This window comes from Microtus pennsylvanicus, chromosome X (genome assembly GCF_037038515.1).
Source record: "Microtus pennsylvanicus isolate mMicPen1 chromosome X, mMicPen1.hap1, whole genome shotgun sequence".
In the NCBI taxonomy this organism is placed as follows: domain Eukaryota; kingdom Metazoa; phylum Chordata; class Mammalia; order Rodentia; family Cricetidae; genus Microtus; species Microtus pennsylvanicus.
In genome coordinates, this window is record NC_134601.1 from 117,585,295 (window position 1) to 117,605,981 (window position 20,687).

At 46.3% G+C, this 20,687-nt stretch overlaps 1 protein-coding gene across 5 annotated transcripts in view; it reads left to right on the plus strand.

The window, feature by feature from the left end:
- The window catches only part of Rai2 (retinoic acid induced 2), a 69,842-nt gene extending 49,416 nt beyond the window's left edge, over window positions 1–20,426 (plus strand). For 4 of the 5 annotated variants that reach the window (XM_075957949.1, XM_075957946.1, XM_075957948.1 and 1 more), the window contains one exon: window positions 18,461–20,426. In XM_075957949.1, coding sequence (XP_075814064.1) covers window positions 18,485–20,077 — 1,593 coding nt within the window. In that variant the 5' untranslated portion in view covers window positions 18,461–18,484 and the 3' untranslated portion in view covers window positions 20,078–20,426. Of the gene's footprint in view, window positions 1–7,988; window positions 8,034–18,460 lie in introns of all 5 variants that reach the window. The other variant, XM_075957945.1, reaches the window with a different exon arrangement.
- The last annotated feature ends 261 nt before the right edge of the window (window positions 20,427–20,687 follow it).

Below are 20,687 nucleotides of genomic sequence, written 5' to 3' on the forward strand. Positions count from 1 at the left end.
TGCCTCTCTCTGTCTCTCTCTGCCTCTCTCTGCCTCTCTCTGCCTCTGTCTGCCTCTCTCTGTCTCTCTCTGCCTCTCTCTGCCTCTCTCTCTGTCTCTCTCTGTCTCTCTCTGCCTCTCTCTCTGTCTCTCTCTGTCTCTCTCTGCCTCTCTCACTGTATCTCTCTGTCTCTCTCTGCCTCTCTCTCTGTCTCTCTCTGCCTCTCTCTGCCTCTCTCTGTCTCTCTCTGCCTCTCTCTGCTTCTCTCTGCCTCTCTCTGCCTCTCTCTGTCTCTCTCAGTCTCTCTCTGCCTCTCTCTCTGTCTCTCTCTGCCTCTCTCTCTGTCTCTCTCTGCCTCTCTCTCTGTCTCTCTCTGTCTCTCTCTGCCTCTCTCTCTGTCTCTCTCTGCCTCTCTCTGTCTCTCTCTCTGCCTCTCTCTGCCTCTCTCTGTCTCTCTCTGCCTCTCTCTGCACTCTCTGCTTCTCTCTGCCTCTCTCTGCCTCTCTCTCTGTCTCTCTCTGTCTCTCTCTGCCTCTCTCTCTGTCTCTCTCTGCCTCTCTCTCTGTCTCTCTCTGCCTCTCTCTGTCTCTCTCTGCCTCTCTCTGCCTCTCTCTGTCTCTCTCTGTCTCTCTCTGCCTCTCTCTGTCTCTCCCTACCTCTCTCTGCCTCTCTCTGTCTCTCTCTCTGCCTCTCTCTGCCTCTCTCTGTCTCTCTCTGCCTCTCTCTGCCTTTCTCTGCCTCTCTCTGTCTCTCTCTGCCTTTCTCTGCCTCTCTCTGTCTCTCTCTGCCTCTCTCTGCCTCTCTCTGTCTCTCTCTGCCTCTCCTCTCTGCCTCTCCTCTCTGCCTCTCTCTGTCTCTCTCTCTCTGCTTCTCTCTGCCTCTCTCTCTGTCTCCCTCACTGCCTCTCTCTGCCTCTCTCTCTCTGTCTCTCTCTTCCTCTCTCTGTCTCTCTCTGTCTCTCTTTGCCTCTCTCTGCCTCTCCTCTCTGCCTCTCTCTCTGTCTCTCTCTCTCTGCCTCTCTCTGCCTCTCCTCTCTGCCTCTCTCTGTCTCTCTCTGCTTCTCTCTGCCTCTCTCTCTGTCTCCCTCACTGCCTCTCTCTGTCTCCCTCACTGCCTCTCTCTGTCTCTCTCTTCCTCTCTCTCTCTGTCTCTCTCTGTCTCTCTCTGTCTCTCTCTGCCTCTCTCTGCCTCTCTCTGTCTCTCTCTGCCTCTCTCTGTCTCTCTCTGTCTCTCTCTGCCTCTCTCTGCTTCTCTCTGCCTCTCTCTCTGCCTCTCTCTCTGTCTCTCTCTGTCTCTCTCTGCCTCTCTCTCTATCTCTCTCTGCCTCTCTCTCTGTCTCCCTCACTGCCTCTCTCTGCCTCTCTCTCTCTGTCTCTCTCTTCCTCTCTCTGTCTCTCTCTGTCTCTCTCTGTCTCTCTCTGCCTCTCTCTGCCTCTCTCTGTCTCTCTCTGCCTCTCTCTGCCTCTCTCTGTCTCTCTCTGCCTCTCTCTGCCTCTCTCTGCCTCTCTCTGCCTCTCTCTTCCTCTCTCTGTCTCTCTCTGCCTCTCTCTGCCTCTGTCTGCCTCTCTCTGTCTCTCTCTGCCTCTCTCTGCCTCTCTCTGCCTCTCTCTCTGTCTCCCTCACTGCCTCTCTCTGCCTCTCTCTCTCTGTCTCTCTCTTCCTCTCTCTGTCTCTCTCTGTCTCTCTCTGCCTCTCTCTGCCTCTCTCTGTCTCTCTCTGCCTCTTTCTGCCTCTCTCTGTCTCTCTCTGTCTCTCTCTCTCTGCTTCTCTCTGCCTCTCTCTGTGTCTCCCTCACTGCCTCTCTCTGCCTCTCTCTCTCTGTCTCTCTCTTCCTCTCTCTGTCTCTCTCTGTCTCTCTTTGCCTCTCTCTGCCTCTCCTCTCTGCCTCTCTCTCTGTCTCTCTCTCTGCCTCTCTCTGCCTCTCCTCTCTGCCTCTCTCTGTCTCTCTCTGCTTCTCTCTGCCTCTCTCTCTGTCTCCCTCACTGCCTCTCTCTGCCTCTCTCTCTCTGCCTCTCTCTCTGTGTCTCTCTCTTCCTCTCTCTGTCTCTCTCTGTCTCTCTCTGTCTCTCTCTGCCTCTCTCTGCCTCTCTCTCTGTCTCTCTCTGCCTCTCTCTCTGTCTTTCTCTACCTCTCTTTCTGTCTCTCTCTGTCTCTCCCTGCTTCTCTCTGCCTCTCTCTATCTCTCTCTCTGCCTCTCTGTGTCTCTCTCTGTCTCTCTCTGCTTCTCCCTACCTCTCTCTGCCTCTCTCTGTCTCTCTCTCTGCCTCTCTATGCCTCTCTCTGTCTCTCTCTGCCTCTCTCTGCCTTTCTCTGCCTCTCTCTGTCTCTCTCTGCCTCTCTCTGCCTCTCTCTGTCTCTCTCTGCCTCTCCTCTCTGCCTCTCCTCTCTGCCTCTCTCTGTCTCTCTCTCTCTGCTTCTCTCTGCCTCTCTCTGTGTCTCCCTCACTGCCTCTCTCTGCCTCTCTCTCTCTGTCTCTCTCTTCCTCTCTCTGTCTCTCTCTGTCTCTCTTTGCCTCTCTCTGCCTCTCCTCTCTGCCTCTCTCTCTGTCTCTCTCTCTGCCTCTCTCTGCCTCTCCTCTCTGCCTCTCTCTGTCTCTCTCTGCTTCTCTCTGCCTCTCTCTCTGTCTCCCTCACTGCCTCTCTCTGCCTCTCTCTCTCTGCCTCTCTCTCTGTGTCTCTCTCTTCCTCTCTCTGTCTCTCTCTGTCTCTCTCTGTCTCTCTCTGCCTCTCTCTGCCTCTCTCTGTCTCTCTCTGCCTCTCTCTGCCTCTCTCTGCTTCTCTCTGCCTCTCTCTGCCTCTCTCTCTGTCTCTCTCTGTCTCTCTCTGCCTCTCTCTCTGTCTCTCTCTGCCTCTCTCTCTGTCTCCCTCACTGCCTCTCTCTGCCTCTCTCTGCCTCTCTCTCTCTGTCTCTCTCTTCCTCTCTCTTTCTCTCTCTGTCTCTCTCTGTCTCTCTCTGCCTCTCTCTGCCTCTCTCTGTCTCTCTCTGCCTCTCTCTGCCTCTCTCTGCCTCTCTCTGCCTCTCTCTTCCTCTCTCTGTCTCTCTCTGCCTCTCTCTGCCTCTGTCTGCCTCTCTCTGTCTCTCTCTGCCTCTCTCTGCCTCTCTCTGCTTCTCTCTCTGCCTCTCTCTGCCTCTCTCTCTGTCTCTCTCTGTCTCTCTACCTCTCTCTCTGTCTCTCTCTGCCTCTCTCTCTGTCTCTCTCTGCCTCTCTCTGGCTCTCTCTCTGTCTCTCTCTCTGCCTCTCTCTGCCTCTCTCTGTCTCTCTCTGCCTCTCTCTCTCTCTGCCTCTCCTTGCCTCTCCCCTTTGTCTCTGTAAAGGCTGATGAAACACATGGTCAATGCTGATGAAACACGTGTTCGGTGGCTCATTTATGCAGTAACCATTCAAAGAACAGTAAACAACTCACGCTAATACATCAGCTCCAATCAGGAAGGAGCAGCCAAGGGTGCTTGGTACTACAACAGCAAGGAAGTTAGTATGACGGAAGTCTGGCGTCTGGCTTGAGGCATTTGGGCTACTTTTGTGGCTGTGTCTTTTAGCCAGTGGGTTTGGGAGGCTCTGAGCATAGAGGAAGCAGCTCAGTAGATTTTCCCAGATGGTGAAGACAGCCTATTTACCCCCTACTTAGTTTTGTGAACACTTGAGAGTGGGTCCCCGGAAATACTGTATAGAACTGGCAACTGTTACATTGAGTTGTAGCAACAAATTGAAAATATACTAAAGCTTAAACATAATGAGCATTGGTTTCTCAGTCACACAAAGACCCCAATGGATGTTTCTGATGGATACCCTACCTCTAAGACTAGAGAGCGGTATATAGGCCCTCACATCTTGTGTTCAACTGTCTTCATTAGGTGGCTTCCCACAGGCCCTTATGAAAAGGATTGGAGCATCACATTTGAAAGGAAGGTTTCTATGAGCCAGGTATTGAAGTGGGTCCCACTACTTTTATTCCCCGTTGATTGGCTAGCATTCAGAAATGATCACCACTAAGTGCAAGGTAGACTGGAAACTGTAGTCCGGGAATAAGGGGAGATAAATGGGATCAACAGCGAGTCAGTCAACCCTAGATGAAATGTTCTTGGGTGGGCTGGTGTTGCGCTTCTGCTTGGGAAGCAGGCTAGTTCTGAGGCATAGTCAGCCTTCCATTACTGTCACATATATCTGAGACAATCATCTTATTAAAAAGATGGTTTATTTTGGCACTCAACTTTGGAAGCTTCAAGCGACAACATGGTTGATTGTTCCTGTTACTTTATTGCCTATGGCAAAATAGCACGTTGGGGCATGGAGTGCACAGAGAGGCAAAATGCATCCATCTCAAAGTCAGTCAGTGAAGAAGAGAGGAAGAAGAGGTCCAGACATTCCATTATTCACTTCAGGAACATATTTCCAATTGTCTAAAGAGCTTCTATAAAGCCTCACCTCTTAAAGTTTTCCCTGGGTCAAAGATTAAGCTTTTAACACTTGGACCTCTGAGGTACACGTATCCAAACTATGTTACATAGGAAACAAGAACTGAGCTCTAAACAGGTAAGGGACAGCTGATTCTGGCTGTATCCTTTGGGGCCCAGTAAACACTAGTGACAGTGATGGGAGAGAAGGGAACTAAGGCAGAGGTTGGCCAGGAAACGAAAGCTAGGCCTGTCCAAGGTTCAGAATTAGGCCAAGCAATTATGAGTTCTAAAGCAGGAGACATTACCTACTCTCCCTACCCCCATGCAGGCTCCCAAGAATCTCTACTCCACTTCCCTCCCACCTTCCTTTCCTGCAGTGAGTGTTGTTCATGTTCTGGAAAGCTTTGTTCCTCTCTCCCATCAAAACAACCATTTCCTGGGGATTCACAGGGCTGGAAGGAGGTAGGAAACAATAATCCAACAAATCAAATCCCACCAAGGTGGTAGCAATCTGCCGCGGTTGCTGAGAAACCGATGAGAAAATGAATGTAGAGTACCTTGCAGGGTGCCTGGCACTTGCTAAGTCAGAGCTCAGTAAACAGTTTATCATTATCTTCCCGTGGATGTGTGAACAAGAGGCTGTAAAGAATCAGGTATTGAGGAGCTAGCAAAGTCCTGGGAACTAAATTGCTTCCTCCTGTCCTTCCCACCTAAATGTCTCATTATTGAACTGAGGCCTTGTACTCATTGAAAATTGTCCTGGTTGAGTTGGCGATCCTTTAGGGCACGAAGTTCATTGCTTAGGGTGACTCTGAAAAAGCTGGACATCTGTCTAATGTTCCGAGCATCTTTGTCTCTTTTCCAGGCAATTACTAGTCCTGGGTTCCAGCTGCCCAGCTAGCTGGACCGTGCTGGACACACCTGTCCTCTTATGCATTTCCTCCAGTCTTGTACTTGTAGAAAACCCTCCTCTGCTCTCCTATTTTTTCTGCTGAGATGCTGACCAAGTGGCAAGATGCAGTGCATATTCCCTGTGCCATAAAGGTTACATGATGGGAAAACACTGTGAATGGAACAGATGAGAAAGAGGAGTGGACATAGTTCTTGATTTGAGCATCACCCTTGTTTCATTCCTACTTGATCACACACAGTGTGTGTGTGTGCATGCGTGTGTGTGTGTGTGTGCGTGTGTGTGTGTGTAAGTAATCACATGCATTCAGAAGGAACTCTTTGCCTAAGTAGGAACTAACGCCTATATTCTCCATTGCCAGCTAGCTAGATGTTCTAGAGCTGATCTGTTCCCTTCCCCACCCAACCTCTGTGTTGTTTATGCCACATTAGCTTAAACCATGACACTTGCTTTAAGATAAATACAATGAATATTTAGTGACTTGAAACAACTCAATATCCATAAGATCCTGCCAAGTGTATTGTTCTTAAGAGAGTTGCCCCCAGGCAGAGGGATGCTTCTGAGAAAACAGAATTCAGGAAAGAAATCACACTGTTTAAAAGATAAGTAAGCCCTCCGCACCCCATCCACACATTGTCTGCATACTTTTCGGAGCAAGGTTGCCATCATTATCACCGTCATTAGCATCAGGCGGTGCGCACTAGGAGGTGAAGTGGTGTTTATTTAATTTTGGTCCCTGAGTTGGAACACAGGATTACTAGAGGAGAGACTTCCTCTGTTATTTATCCCAGGGACGTCTTGCAAATAATATTAAAAGGTCTTTCTGGAGGGCCTCCAGATACATTTCACCAAAGGAACATATCAACTAAACTGACCATCTCTTCAAAAATTTGCTTTTGATAGCTAGTCCTCTCTGGTCTCCTTGGGAGCCTTGCTTTTTACAAAATCTTGAGTTACATTTCTCATGAGCTGATTCATTTGAGGCCTGGGCATTGTTATTAAAGCATAATGTCTTCTTCACATGAGGCAGAAAAGGGTCCACCTTTTCTGGGGAAACACATGACCTTGCATAGTGGCCTAAATTAGTGATGTCATGATCACTGACATTTTGAAGGTATGGTTGGCATAGGCGATAATGTTGGCATCCTGCCATGTCCCTCATATTTACCTCTTACTAGAGGCTGCTTACTTCAAACACCTGCGACTCTCCCTAAAAGTTTATTTTTTTAGGTTTGGTCTCTGGAGTGCGCTAGGCCTAGCCTGCATGCTGGTTAGTTCGAAGTGTCAAAGAATGAACACATCTTTCACTAGCCCTTGACTAGTGATGGCTGGAATCCTAGCCTCTCCGTTGCCATAGCTCTGGAGAACATGCTCTTCACTATTCCATGCCGTTCCCTAGTGGAACTAAGCTCCAGTTGTTTAAGTTGGTAAGTTGCTTAATAATTTTGCTTTTTTTCCTTTCCAGGCTCTCTGCTTCATTTCTTCTCTGGTCTTTTCTGACCCGCCCCCAAATACACTATTTTCCAGCAATTCTTTGTCTTAAGGTCTTTCTAAGTGGGAAACCCAAAATAACTTGCCAGCTGGGCTCACTCAAAACCAGCAACTCTCCCTGCAATCTTCCTCACCATGCTCATCACCAGAGGCAATGACCATTGAGTTTCATGGTAAAGCAGGAACCAGAATAGTGGGAGGCAATCAGTCCAGTAACCCGGTCCCATGAAGAAAAGACCATCTGGATATTGCCCAAATCTCCATACTGGAAAGCACAAAATGACCAATTTCCTTTTGGATGAGAAATAAATGTTTGCTTATTGAGTCTCTAAAGATATGACTAACTATCTCACGTTCGTATCCTTCCTTAACTTTGAGTGCCTAAAGGCGGAGGCCATGCTACACTCAGGTACCGTTTTAACACTGCCAGCTAACTTGATTATTTCTTGTAAGGTCTAGTCTCTATGGAAAGATATCAAGATAGACCGGAAGGTTCTTCCTGATTAGTGTCTCGAAGTTTCTCAATTAGAATCCCATTTCTTTTTCCATGGCTTTATCATTCCCGGCTTACATTTATTATATCTGTCAGGGAAACATAATGCTTGAGCTTTATCAGTCATATACCTAATCAAGACAGTCGAGCACAGCACTGAAAATTAGTTTATTAGCTTCTTTCTAGAAAATCAAATTTTGATTTGGGGGGGGGACTCAATTCTGACTGCCCAAGGGGAAGCAGGAAGTGCCAGATGTAAGGATAAATGCAAGTAAAGACGAGAAACAGTAAGAAGGCACACATGTGTAGATTTTCCTAGGACTGGGAGCACAGAAAGTCTGGAGTGAGTGTGTTTGGTCATTTTAAAAGCAGAGAGAAGTCCTGCCAAAATGAAGACCATCTTTCTTATGCTCTTGTGGTACTTGTTCTTGTGAAGTGTACCCCCAAATTCAGTTTCCTTTATGTCTCCTCTCAGCATACCAGGAAACAGCTAAGCTGCTGCAGCCTTTGCACCTTAACACTGCCCCCTTGTGGCCCACTGAAGAACGTTCATTCTGTGTTTCATTCCCTCACAACTCCCCTAGAGATGTTCTAACACTTAAGCTGAGCAAGCTCTTTCTTGCTTAGGCATACGTATTTTACTCTGGCCTAGTTATCACAGAGTCCCTCTTTGCTTCCTGGTTCCCCCTTATCCTTTCCTTTATCTTCCTGCTCTCCAGGAATCCTTTGTTCTTGTGAGTGAGAAGATGACCCTATTACCATTGGTAAGTGGGGAGAGAAAGCTACCTAAGCCCTTGTGCAAAGAAGGAAAACCAAAGGATTCTAAGTGAAACTATGCATAGCTAAATGGCAAGAACTTCAGAATCCTTGAAAGTGCTCATGAATCCACATATACAAGATATATAAAGTTTTGCTCTTGTTCTTTCTCCTCTAGTCTTCCTGCCGATTTTTAAAAATATTTCTTACATCTTTTCCTACCATCTTGAATTTCTGATACTGTGATAACACTATTGTCTCTTTTCGTTTTTTTAAAATATGATGGTAGAGCCAAGGAGGACAGCGCTGAAGGTCTAGGTCTTGATGAGCCAGGCGCTGGAGCAAGTACTTTACTTAAGAGAGCTCTCTTCACATTACAACCATCCCACATGAGAGGCCTTTATTTTTCAGTCTTACAGAGAGGGAAACTGAGGCTTGGAACTAACTTTCCCCAAGGCTATCCAACCGACAGTTAGTAAAAGTTGAAGTTTGAGCCTGGGCCCAGAATGAACTGGCACCATTTCTACACCAGTGCTTGATGAGGGGCTCACAGGCCTTAAGAAAAGGGAAAACACTGAACCCAAGTCCTCTGTACTCCTTCTTTCTAGTGACCCCTCAGAGGGTCTATTTCTGGCATAGTGGTTTCTGGAAAATGTCCTTCTAATGACATAGGATTATAAACAATCTTTTTTCCCAGAACAAAAATTTAACCTTTGTATCTCAATCTAATTAGAAGTATTTTCTCTTTCAGAAGGCAGGTTTTTCCCCCCTCTTCATTCCAAATTTAAGAGGTTTCTTTGTTGCCAGAAAAAAAAATTCCCTCACACCCTAGCTCTTCAAGATAACAGACCAGGCCTGACCTCAAAGGTGACTTGTGCTTTTGTGCAAACTGCCCTTCTAGCTCAGGCACCTGAGAATGTTTGGAGGCTGGGTGTCTGGTGGAAAGTTGTAGAGGCTCAGCTGAAGGCAGGGATGAGCAGTGGTAGTTCGCACAGGTCACTGTCGATTTAAGCAAGCCCTACCACCTCAACAGGTCCTCGTGATTGTATCCTGTGATGCTGGGGCGTTCTTCTTCCCTTCTATGGAGACTCATCAAAATGTGAGGAGAACATGTCTCTCCTCCTAATGTCAGGATCGGCCCTCTATAGAAAATAAACACTGGCCTCTACCTAGAGCAAGTCCTTGTCCTCATATCACCCCCACACAGCTGTCTAGGAACTGGTATTCCCTTGTAGAAATGTATTCCTTCATCTCCATAGGAAATATGAGCCTGGAAAGAACAATAGAGAAAGCAGACAACCTTGGGAAAGTGTGGATTTGGTTTCTGCCTTGAGAACTAAGCCAATAAAAAAGGTGATGTCTCTTTAGAGAAAATAGAATAGGAAATGCAGGTCTAGACCACAGTAGGTCCCCAGATAATTTTTGAAAGGATGGATAAATGAATGAACACAAATCTGGTTTCCTACTCCTGCCTTATGCTAGGATCTGCAATGGTCTCAAGGGCCATTGTTAATCCTTAGGAGTCAGGCTAGCGACAGTTAGGACAGTAGATGAGAAAATAAATGGAGAGCTTTATGGCATTATTTACCAGAAAGAGAAAGGAAGTAGAATGACCCACCCAGCCAGGCTCCCAGATTTCTCTTCAACTCTTCTAGAGGCCAACAAAGACATGGTGTATCAGGCCTGAGAACTGGGGCTTCCCTCTTTTCAATTCTGCTTGGCTCACACGTTCCTCAGTGTCCTTTAACATCTGAAACAAAGACAATGGGTCAGATAATGTGCTTCAGTGGAAGAAACACAGTTTTGAGACCCAGTGTTCGCTGTGCTGTGTGAACTTGAAAAAGCCACTTGACCTCTGGGTGTCAGCTTCCTGCTCTGTAAAACTGGAAGGATGGATTGGGCTAGTGACCAGTCTAAACTTATTTAGACAGAAGAGCCCTAGAAATCTAACTGGACTCTGCCTGAGAGATTTCTCTCTCTCTTGCTGAGTGGCAGCATTTCCTTCATATGCTCCCATCAGGGAAAAATGTACACACAGACACATAAACACCGCCTGTGTTCCTATGTTTTTGTATTAACATTGCTACAGGAATACAGTGAGAATGAGAAGTATGAGATGATAAACTGAACATATATAACTTTTGTAGCACCCTGGGCCATGCATTTCTCTTTTTCTCCAGGACCATCTTCAAACTGTTGATGTCAATGGCCAGTTAATGACACTGGATCTGTGCTCGCCATAGATTTTAAACCAGTTTAGGAGCAGATCTAATAACTGTATTCACTTTCTGACAAAACTTTCCACAGTCAATGCCTATCTTTACTAAGGTTGGTCTCAGCTGAAATCTGTACGACCACCATAGCTTTAATAACATAAGTAGTGGTTTCAGTAACTCATTTCCAATGTTAATTTGGATCATCACATTCCTTTTGGAGGACTGTATAAGTTTCTGCACGTAAAATAGAGCCAAATGTAAGGTGTGTGACTACTTTGTGTTGTTTTTCATATTGTAACCAATTTAGGAATGCGTTCAAGTAATAATTATGTTCAGAGCTTTGTGCGATGTTTAAAGCTCAGAAAATTCAATCACTGGAGTAAGTAATTGACAATTACTACACCCCGTGGGGAGAGAAAACCCATTTTTGAACCCAGTTGGAGTTGCTTCCTAGATAGTGCACCCTGGGTCCTGAGTGGTGAAACCATATGTGTATATGGCATTAAAGGACAAAAATACGCTGGCCAATAGTTAATGGCCAGTGATTTTTTTATACAGAATTGGTTAATTTACTGAGGGTATTGTGTAAGTCCTAGTCAAAGGTGGAAATGGAATAGGAATGGGGACTGAATGGAAGGGAGCAGGATTTTCTCAGAGGGCCCTAGCAAACCACCCTTGCAAGAGGGAGAAACTTCTCACCTCTTCATGAGATTAGGGTCCATAGGGAGACAATGTGAGGGCCAGAGGGAGGTTGAGAGGGTTTGGGGTGATAATTGTTTCCGTGTTTTCTGTGACTTAAGAAGGAAGATCAGTCACTAGGAAAGCCAGAAAGCTGTCCTGTGCTCTAGCTGTAGGTTGAGGAGCAATCCTGATTGCACATTAGAATCACCTGGTGAACCTTATGTACTCCAGGACCCAAGCTGCATCCCATAATAGTGGAATCAGTCTTGGGGGTGGGATCCAGGCATTTTATGTTTTAATTGATCCCAGGAAATTCTAGTGCACAGCTCAGTTTGAGAACCAGTAATAGGCAAGTGCTTTCAAACCTTAATATGCGTACACATCGCTCAAGGATCTTGTTGACACGAAGATCCTGATTCAGTGGATCTGGGTTTTGGCTTATGATTCTGCATTTCAAACAAGCTTGTGAGGGATGCTGTTGTAGCTGCTCCAAGGACTTCAATTTCAACAAGGATGTAGACAGTCCTGCGGACCAGACATAATTGATAACTGGTACTTGCTCCATATAAACTAGGGCTATTGGTGTTTTACCACTGGAGAAAATAGCTCTCCGGAAACTTCCAGGATGCACAGCCATGTGACATGTAACAATGCTTTGATCAAAAATGGACTGCAGTACAATGGTTATTCCACAAGATTGTATCACCAAGTAACATCATAATCATATCCGATTGTCCAGACACAGCCTGTTGAGTTTACAATTGACAAACTTGACCAACACTATGGATCTCAGCATATATCAAAGTCATTAAGTGACATGTGTCAATCATTTAAAAAATAATTGCTATAGGGAAGAAACTTGTCTTGATTAGAAAAAAATCTAGGTGAGATTTATTTTGTTGGAATAGGATAATGAGTCGCATTTGCACCCTGTTTATGATAAAGAGCATCACTGGGAACAGGCGTAGTCTTTGATTCCTCCAGAACTCCTCAACAGGGACAGAGGCCCAAAGACGGGATTTTTAAACCTTGCTCGAGCCTCTTCGCCTAGAATATGTCCAAATTAGCCCAGGTCATTAAAGTTGTTTTCCCTTAAGTGAAGTCCACTTTCTGAATGACCTCAGTTCAGTAATCTCAAGGGCTCCACAGGGCCTTCAAGCAACAAGTGATCTTGGCTCAAGTTGCTATGAAATAAATCCCTTTCCACTTGCCCTCCACACTGAAGTAGCCACTCCTGAAGTCTTTGCTTAGAGCTGCTTGATTCCTCAGACCAGGTACCCTGTGCAATCGTTTGGCTAGCTTCTATGGTGAAGATGCTTTCAGTTCATAAAATACAGTCAAACCTTTATCTAGATGGTGATCTGGGCCTCTAAAAGGGCTCCTAGTATACCCTGTAAATGCATGGCTCAAAAATCAGGCTTTCCCTGAGTCAGGGACTTTGCCACTGGAGTTTATAGCACATGCTGAGATTCTTTTAGTTTGAGTTGGCACAGGGTCTTCAGGGGTGCTTTCAGTGGTATGAGTTAGGATGTGACTGAGGACATTATGGGTAAAGATAGTAGGTTATTTGCAAGCTGCTGTGTGTGTGTGTGTGTGTATGTTTGAGAGAGAAAGAGAGATACACATAGTCTTAAATATCCACAATAAGGAAATAGGTGAATTTTAACATCTGGAGAATGACCAAATTATCTGAATGGAAATAATCAAGTAGCTTGCTTTTTAGATGAAGCCACAAATGAAGCCTCCTTATAAAAGAAAGTAGCACTTATATAAACATATGTCAGCTTAAAGTAGATTCCTGTGCAATGTTGTGGAAGAGACAGCCAGAGAAGCAGGGTAGCTTCTACGGATGGTAGGTGCGGATGTGATTCTGCTCACTGACTTACCACCTGGGAGATGTATCTGAGATCACCTCCATCATATATGTGGTTCCTTATAAAGAGAATAGTCATTCTGAATTTTTTCCTGGTTACGGTAGACAAACACAGAATGGTCCCACATTCTTTGTCCACAAAATCCTTTCACATATATACTGTCTCATGGGAGTCCCTCACAGTGGAGGTGGCGGCCACCATTATGCTATCCCATGACACCACGGGCCCACCCTGTACTCTTCCTCAAAGTTCATATACCTCTGTTGTAACTGGTCTTGCTGCGCATTGGCCACTCTAGGTCCTCGTTTTCTCACCTGTCAGAAATGTCTGGAATAGGTTAGAGGAATGCTTATAAAATTCAACACCTTAGTTCACCAGGATTCTACAAATGGCAACCCCATGGTCAGAAGACAAAGGGTGACAATGCCAAGCCCAGAAATGCTTGAATATTCATTCATGTACCAATTCATCCAGAAAACATTTCCTAAGTGCCTACTGTTCACTAAACACAATGTCAGCTCCAAGGAGGAAGGCAGTCTGCTGCTCGTAAAGAAACAAGGAACTACACAAATTCAGTATGAGGGCAGAGTCGGGACTAGACAAGGTTAAGTCTGAGTCCTGTGGGATTTCCGTGAGAATAAAGGAAGTGTCTTTTGAGCTGGGTCCCAACATCTAACCCATAAGCAGAAGTTAGCTGGGTAAAGACAAAGGCCAGAGAGGGCTCCAGGCTGAGGGGTCAGAACCTGTCTGTGGCATAAGTTGATATTTATAATACAACAAATCTTTGACTTTACAAGCCTCTAGGTCCAGCTATGTTCTCAGACCTTCCTTTCCCACCATTCTACATTGCTATTTCTCCCAGAGTCTGTCTGGGGGACATATAGGCTACAGGGGTGAGGCCGAGCAACTGACCAAGAACAGAAAATGAAAGTAGGTCCAGAGTGCCCATGTGCCATGCTCTTCTTAGCCATCATTGTCATCATTTACTAGATCTCGATCTCTCCCCCCCCCCCCCGTGCGTGTGTTCTCTATTTATCTCCTTCCACCATGCTCTTAAACACAGTGATAATGAACATAGGAAAAATGGTTGGTGAGTTTTTTTAAAACTATATGAAAATGAAGTTTTAGGAAACCCAAACACAAGGAGACATTCCCTGCTCCCTTTGCTTGAGCTTAAGTTAGTGGTTGCTATGATGCTCTTCGATTTGAAAAAGCCCAAGCGCATCCTCTTCCCACACTAATCAGCAGCTTGGCTGAGTGGGGATGATGGGCCTCTACTTCCTTCGAAGTCATTAACTACCTTCTGGCCTCATCCTCAGGGAGATAGACTTGCCCTTTGAACCCTCAATTCATGAGTTGCTATTTTTATTCTCAGGGCGTACATAGCCAGGACTTCTAATACCAGCTTCTGCAGCAGCAATGGCGGAGGCATCACCCTCTATCATCACCCCTTGTCCACTGTTGACATTGTACGGAGCTGTGGGAGGGTATTGTTTGCCAGGTTGAACAAGAAGAGCTGGGACAAGTAGAAGAGAGAAAATGCCTTTCTGGAGTGTGACAAGCTAGATGGTGGAATCTGTTTGTATTTTCTTGACCGGGGTATCCCTGAGAACAGTGTCATACCTGGTAGAGAAGAAGCAGCAGAAACAGCCCGTTTTGGCATGCCAGTGACCCTCCAGAGAAACGGATGGAGTTATTCACAGGCAATCTTTGGCTGAGACTCTTATGGCAAGAAAGGCGGAAGTGAGACTGTCCAGTGGCTTCCTTTCTTTTTTACTCCCGAAATACTTCAAATTCATTTCCTCCACCTGCACTCTGGAGTGGCCTGCATGCTGTTTAGCTTGTCATGTCTGTTTCCAGAAACAAGGAGGCCCCAGAAAAGAAGGACCTGCTAGTCTTCCTGTCACTTCTGTGACCTGAGGACAGGTGGGTACCGGCTAGTAGGCTGAGCGATGTCCTGCCATTGGTCCTCTCGTAGAATTGCCGTAGTCACTTCAGGCTGTACTCCCCAATAACAGAAACGCCAGTGAGGACGAGCTAGAGCAGAGCCCCAGGGAGAAACCAGACTTCTGACAGGTTCATGAGTTTGTTGGGAAACACGTGGCCTCTACTGTGACTAGGTCTTATTCTCAGGTTGTCTTTGCTGCAGTTCTCCTCAGGTGATTGTTCTGGCTAGAGACCAAAATACGGAGAGGATGCCTGAGAGTGGCCTGGAATTCTAGTTCCGCTTTCAGAGTATACTTAAGCTAGTTATCTGACTTCACTGTGGAATGAATTTCCCTGTTGACCAAATGGGCATGATTCTAGTCTTCTGAAAACGTCATCTCACAGACTGAGCAGTCAGTCATGCACTGGAATTTCTCAGCAGAGGGTGGAGCCAGGCAAATGTGCAACTACTCCATATCTTGCTGTCTGTGGGAGGCAGCCAACCGTGCAAAGGTCCCTTTTTCGTGGCCTTATCGGGACAATGCTGGGAAAGGCAGCAGGCATGTTGGGGTAGAGACCTCTGGGAAGTCCCCTACCCTGGCAAGGTCCAATCCTCCCACCCTGATCAGGAGAGTTCTGCAGGAGGTGGCAGGCCTAGATCAGGGCCAGGCAGAGGGAACTAAGAAAGTTTCCCAGGAAACAGTGAGGGGCTAGCACTTGAGGTGAAGGCATGTGCAAGTGACTGGTAGAGAGGCATTCAGAGAGTTGCCTTCTTTTCCTCAGGAGTGGGTGAGGGGAAGTTGAAAGAAGGAAGGACTAGGGAGGGAGACTATCACTTCTGGAAATCTAAATAGACACAGTTCTCATGAGGAAGTACAGAAAACTCAAAGATGGCACAGAGTATGTCTTGGTTTCTGCTTTTACCTCTTAGTCATCAGTCTTGTGCAGGTGTCTGGAGGTGGCTTCTCTGACAGTTGCTGCCCTTGTCCTTATCAGTTCCACCTAAGCTTCTCCTCATCTTTTTCTCATTCTTTCATGGGAGTTCCAGCCAGTGTATGATGTAGGAGGGTCTTCTGTCTATCTGTTGCTTTCATTGGTTAATTAATAAAGAAAACTGCTTGGCCTGATAGGTCAGACCATAGGTAGATGGGGAAGACAGAACAGAATTGTGGGAGAAAGAAAGCAGAGTCAGGCAGACGCCATGCTTCTCCTACCCAAGACAGATGGTGGTTAGACTCATGCCGGTAAGCCACAGGCAAGTGGCAATACACATTAATAGAAATGGGTTAATCAAGATGTGAGAGTTAGCTAGTAAGAGGCTAGAGCTAATGGGCCACACAGTGTTTAAATGAATACAATTTGTGTGTTGTTATTTCGGGTGTAAAGCTAGCCGTGCAGGAGCCGGGTGGGATGAAAAGCAGGCCTGCTCGCCTCATCACTACAAGTGTGAGGGACCAGTTGGACCTTTGTAGAGGAAATCTTCGATTACTACAGCCTCCACAGGACTGTGTGCCTCTGCAATAAACGTTTAGCCAGCTGTTGCTGCTGCCTCCTCTGGTGTGTTGTTTCCCCCTACAACACAACATGCTACAGATCTTGTCTGATAGAAAACGTACAGCTTCTCTAGATTATAAGGTTCATGAAAATAGAAGCCTCATCTCTTACTCATAGCTTAAACGCTAGTCCTCAGAATGCAGTAAGCATACACAAAATAAATGAGTTACATAAGTAAATGAATGTATGCATGTGAGAATGATTGTCATTTTGAAAATAAGACGTTTTCTGGGCTGAATTAAGGTTCTGTCTTCTCAAGAAGAACTAAGCCCTTTGGCTAGGCTTTCTAGAAGCAGGCTGCCTCCCAACTGTCCTAAGGAGATTTCTTGCCAAGGTACTGGGTCAACTTGTAGTTTCCAGAGGGCAGATTGCCCACAGGGACACGGGCTTTAAGGTCCTCCCTTGGAATTACTGCAATGTTTCTTGCCAAAAGCATGACACACCAGTTATACGCTACAGAGCTGTTTGTACTTTCCCCACCCCCTCTTTCCTCAAAGCAACTCCTTATTCTGTGCATTTGACATATTTTGATGGCTTGAAAATGTCTTGGAATTGTTCATTTGTTAAGACTGCATTCCTATAGTAAGACTGCATTTAAAACACCGAGATGTGGCTTACCTCTCTCTCTTGTTTGATAGATTGTGATGGCAGTTTAGGGGTGAGAGGATAAGGGCATGATGACCACAGTACTAAAGTCTGGTGTAGAGGGTTCTTCTATGTGTTGCTTTTATTTGTTAATGAATAAAGAAACTGGCTTGGCCTATAGCAAGGTAGAAGGAAGGCGGAGTCAGAGAGAAGTCATGTAGCCCCTCCAGACACAGATGCCCAGACTTTCCCCAATAAGCCACTGCCTCATGGCGATACACGGATTAAGAAAAAAGGGTTAAATTAAGAGTAAGAGTTAGCCAATAAGAAGTTAGAGCTAATGGGCCAAGCAGTGATTTAATTAGTACAGTTTCTGTGTGGTTATTTCGGGGCTAAGCGGCTGGGAACTAACTAGTGGCCTTCTTACAACAGAAGTCTACAAAGGAAAGACAGGTGAGGTCAAGAATCGGTTTTGCCTCAGGCTTTTCCAGTGAAAATGAGGATTATTGAATTATTATTAAGCCCAACCACACTCCAGGGCTGCACAGATCCCTGAGTTAGACATGGTGCCTGCCTTCTCCATGGTAACAAGGCTAAATATGGACGCGTTTCCATGGAGAGCCATACTGCAGCTGCAGCCCTGCTTCCTCCAGGAAGCATCCTCTCTGGGCTTCTTTGGCCCCCTAGGAAGTGGCTGTCAGTGTTCAGGAAGCATGTAGGGCATCAAGACCATGGCTTTCACCTTGGACAGTTTTTGTTTCCAACAGATCCTTCATTTCTCCTAGACCTGGACCCATCAGCTCTCCTTTTTCTTGGTAATTAGATGCTGGGGGAGGGCAGGGGTCACAAAGATGGACACGTGAGCCTAATGGGCTCGATGACCATGCATGAAAACCATTCCATTTTCCCTTTGCTCTGAGGAGCGGGGTTTCCCAGGATCAGAGCAAAGGGAATGTGATTGGCTAGTGGGAGACAGTAAGACAACTATAATGAGCCTTGGGTAAACACACTGCTCTCTCAATCTCCAAACCTATTGGAAGAATTTTTGCCACAGAGTTCTTGAAATGCTTTCTGAAATTTTCCATAATTTCAAAACAATCTCATAATTACATCTACAAAGAGTTTTTCTAATGTGCCATTCTATAGCCAAAGACTATTCAAATGAGACAAGGTTTTGTTTCTCTTTAAGGGAAAGTAAGTCTGCTGCCTTTCCAACTTTGAACTAGCTCAGATCTCTACATTTAACTGTCTGACAGAGCAATGTGGAACGAAACTTTGTTTTTGTTGAAAGATCAAAATATAAGCTGAGTATTAGGCTTAAAAATATCCTGTTTAACATCACTTGGCTATTTAGAGATTACATCATGTGTGTTTATAACTTAATCGCCTGTTAAATTGGGTCTTTATAAGCACAGCTGATCATATGGGTGTGCTCGTGTATATTAGGAAATATCTATAATGAGTATGTATACATAGCGAGCTGGATTGTGCTGCCCAGTTAACTAAGCTATGGAAACTATTTTGAGACTGGAGAGATCTTGCGAGGCAGTTAAAAATAGTCTCTTAAGAAAGATTCTCATTGTGTGTTCTGTGTTGCAGGCCACGTGGCACCAGAGCCAAGTGATGGACGACCTGCAGTCCCAGAACCTCTCTATGGACATGACTGATTCTTCTCCCACTCTGGCCAACAACAGACTAGAGAATGGCATGGCCCAGCTGATAACTACTGAGGCTTGGAACATCAACTCCACTGACCTGGTCAAGAAGGCCCTGGTGACCGTGCCGACCCCATCCATTCTGAACCCCCCAGCTGAGTCTCAGAGTGGCATGGCTCTGAAGGTAGCGGCCACTGTGCTGCAGCCCCTGTGCCTCGGGGAAAGCCCGGTGGTGATGCCCATTCACATGCAGGTGGAGGGAAGCTCTGCCCAGGAGCTCAACCCCAACGGCAATGCCACCTACGTGATGACAACACAAGGCCCCGTACAGCTGCCAGTGGTGTTAGAGCAGCATGTTTTCCAGCACCTCAACTCCCCCCTGGTCCTGCCACAGGAGGCCCCATGCTCCTCCAATGCTATCCACAACAACCTCTTCCAGGGGGCCAAGGACTCTGAGGCCCAGCCTCAGCTCCTGGACCTGCGGATCCCAAGCCAGCCGCAGGAGCCCACATTGCCATTTGAAGCTGTGCTCCAGAATTTATTCCCCACCCAAGGCTCTCTGGGCCCTCCACCTTGCCAGCCTCCTCCTGGCTATGCTCCAGTGCCTCCGCAGCCCTTTAACTCTCCCTTGTCTCCCCTGGTCCCACCAGCTACCCTCTTGGTGCCCTATCCTGTGATTGTCCCCTTGCCAGTGCCAGTGCCCATTCCCATCCCTGTCCCAGTGCCTCAGAGTTCTGAATCCAAGTTCAGCCCCAGTTTCCCCAAGCCACCATCTTCCTTCAGCCTTCACTCCTTCAAAGGCACCCAGACCACCCTGGAAAAGGATGAACTGAAGTCCCTAGACATCCTCCAGCCAAAAGAGTATTTTCAGGTCAGCCGCCACACAGTCATCAAGATGGGGAGTGAGAACGAGGCACTGGATCTCTCCATGAAGTCAGTACCCTGGCTCAAGGCTAGCCAAGCTAGCCCCCCTGTCTTCCAAGAGGATGCAGCCCTAGACCTGTCCCTGGCAGCCCACCGAAAGGCCGAGGCTCCCCCAGAGACACTGTATGACAGCAGCAGCGTGTCGGCAGACAGCCAGGGTCACACTGCGCTGGAGAAACTTCCTAGCAGTATGGACATGACTTTTGCCCCTGCCAAGTCTCGCGAGGCCTCGGCCATGATGGATAACCACATCAACGGAAGCAATGGCACTGAATTGGTCAGCCAGTCCAGCCACCCTGGCAGTGAGGTGAAGGCTGAAAATAACATTGAGATTGTAAGTGAGCCCCAGACAGCGAAGGTCATTGTCTCTGTTGAAGACACTGTGCCTACCATCTTCTGTGGCAAGATTAAAGGCCTCTCGGGGGTATCCACCAAAAACTTCTCCTTCAAAAGAGAAGACTCTGTGCTTCAGGGTTATGACATCAACAGCCAAGGAGAAGATTCCCTGGGAAATGCCGAGCCCCTTAGGAAACCCATCAAAAACCGGAGCATAAAGTTAAAGAAAGTGAACTCCCAGGAAATACACATGCTCCCAATTAAAAAACAACGGCTGGCCACCTTTTTTCCGAGAAAGTAAATAAGGGCTTTAAAACATTTTTATGATTAGGACATGGGGAAAGGTGCATTGGTTTTTTAAAAAGTCATCTAAAACAAATTATCTTTGTTAATTATTTTGGGGTGTAGGTGGGAGGCAGAAAGGCAAATTAGCTAGAATCATTTTCTTTTTTAATTTTTGACTTTTCACAAATGAGTAAATAAGAGCAACCTATTTTTCAAGCAGATTGCACATTTTTTTGCAGCTTTAATGGAATATTGGGTGAATCAGAGGGGTAAAAGCTATTTTCATTGCCACAAAGTGCTTTGATGATGTAATACCTAATAAAGGGTAGGATGAAGATTTCACAATAAACGTTTGTTTGCACTAATTGGTTGCAGTATTCTGTCATTTGTAAAATTTACATTTCTCAAGGGGCATGACTGACCTAAACTCTGGCTTGTAAAGACTCTCTAATTTATTACTGTTTAGAGACCTAAGCTCTTCAGGCATGTTGGGAAATATTGCCTTGTGCCCCCAGAGAAGGAGGATTCAGTGAGTGTATGGTCTCTAGCAAGTCACTTTTCCCTCTGCGCCTTTTTCGTGGCAAAGGACTAGGGAGGGTACAGAGAGGTGAGTTTCAAGTACTTAA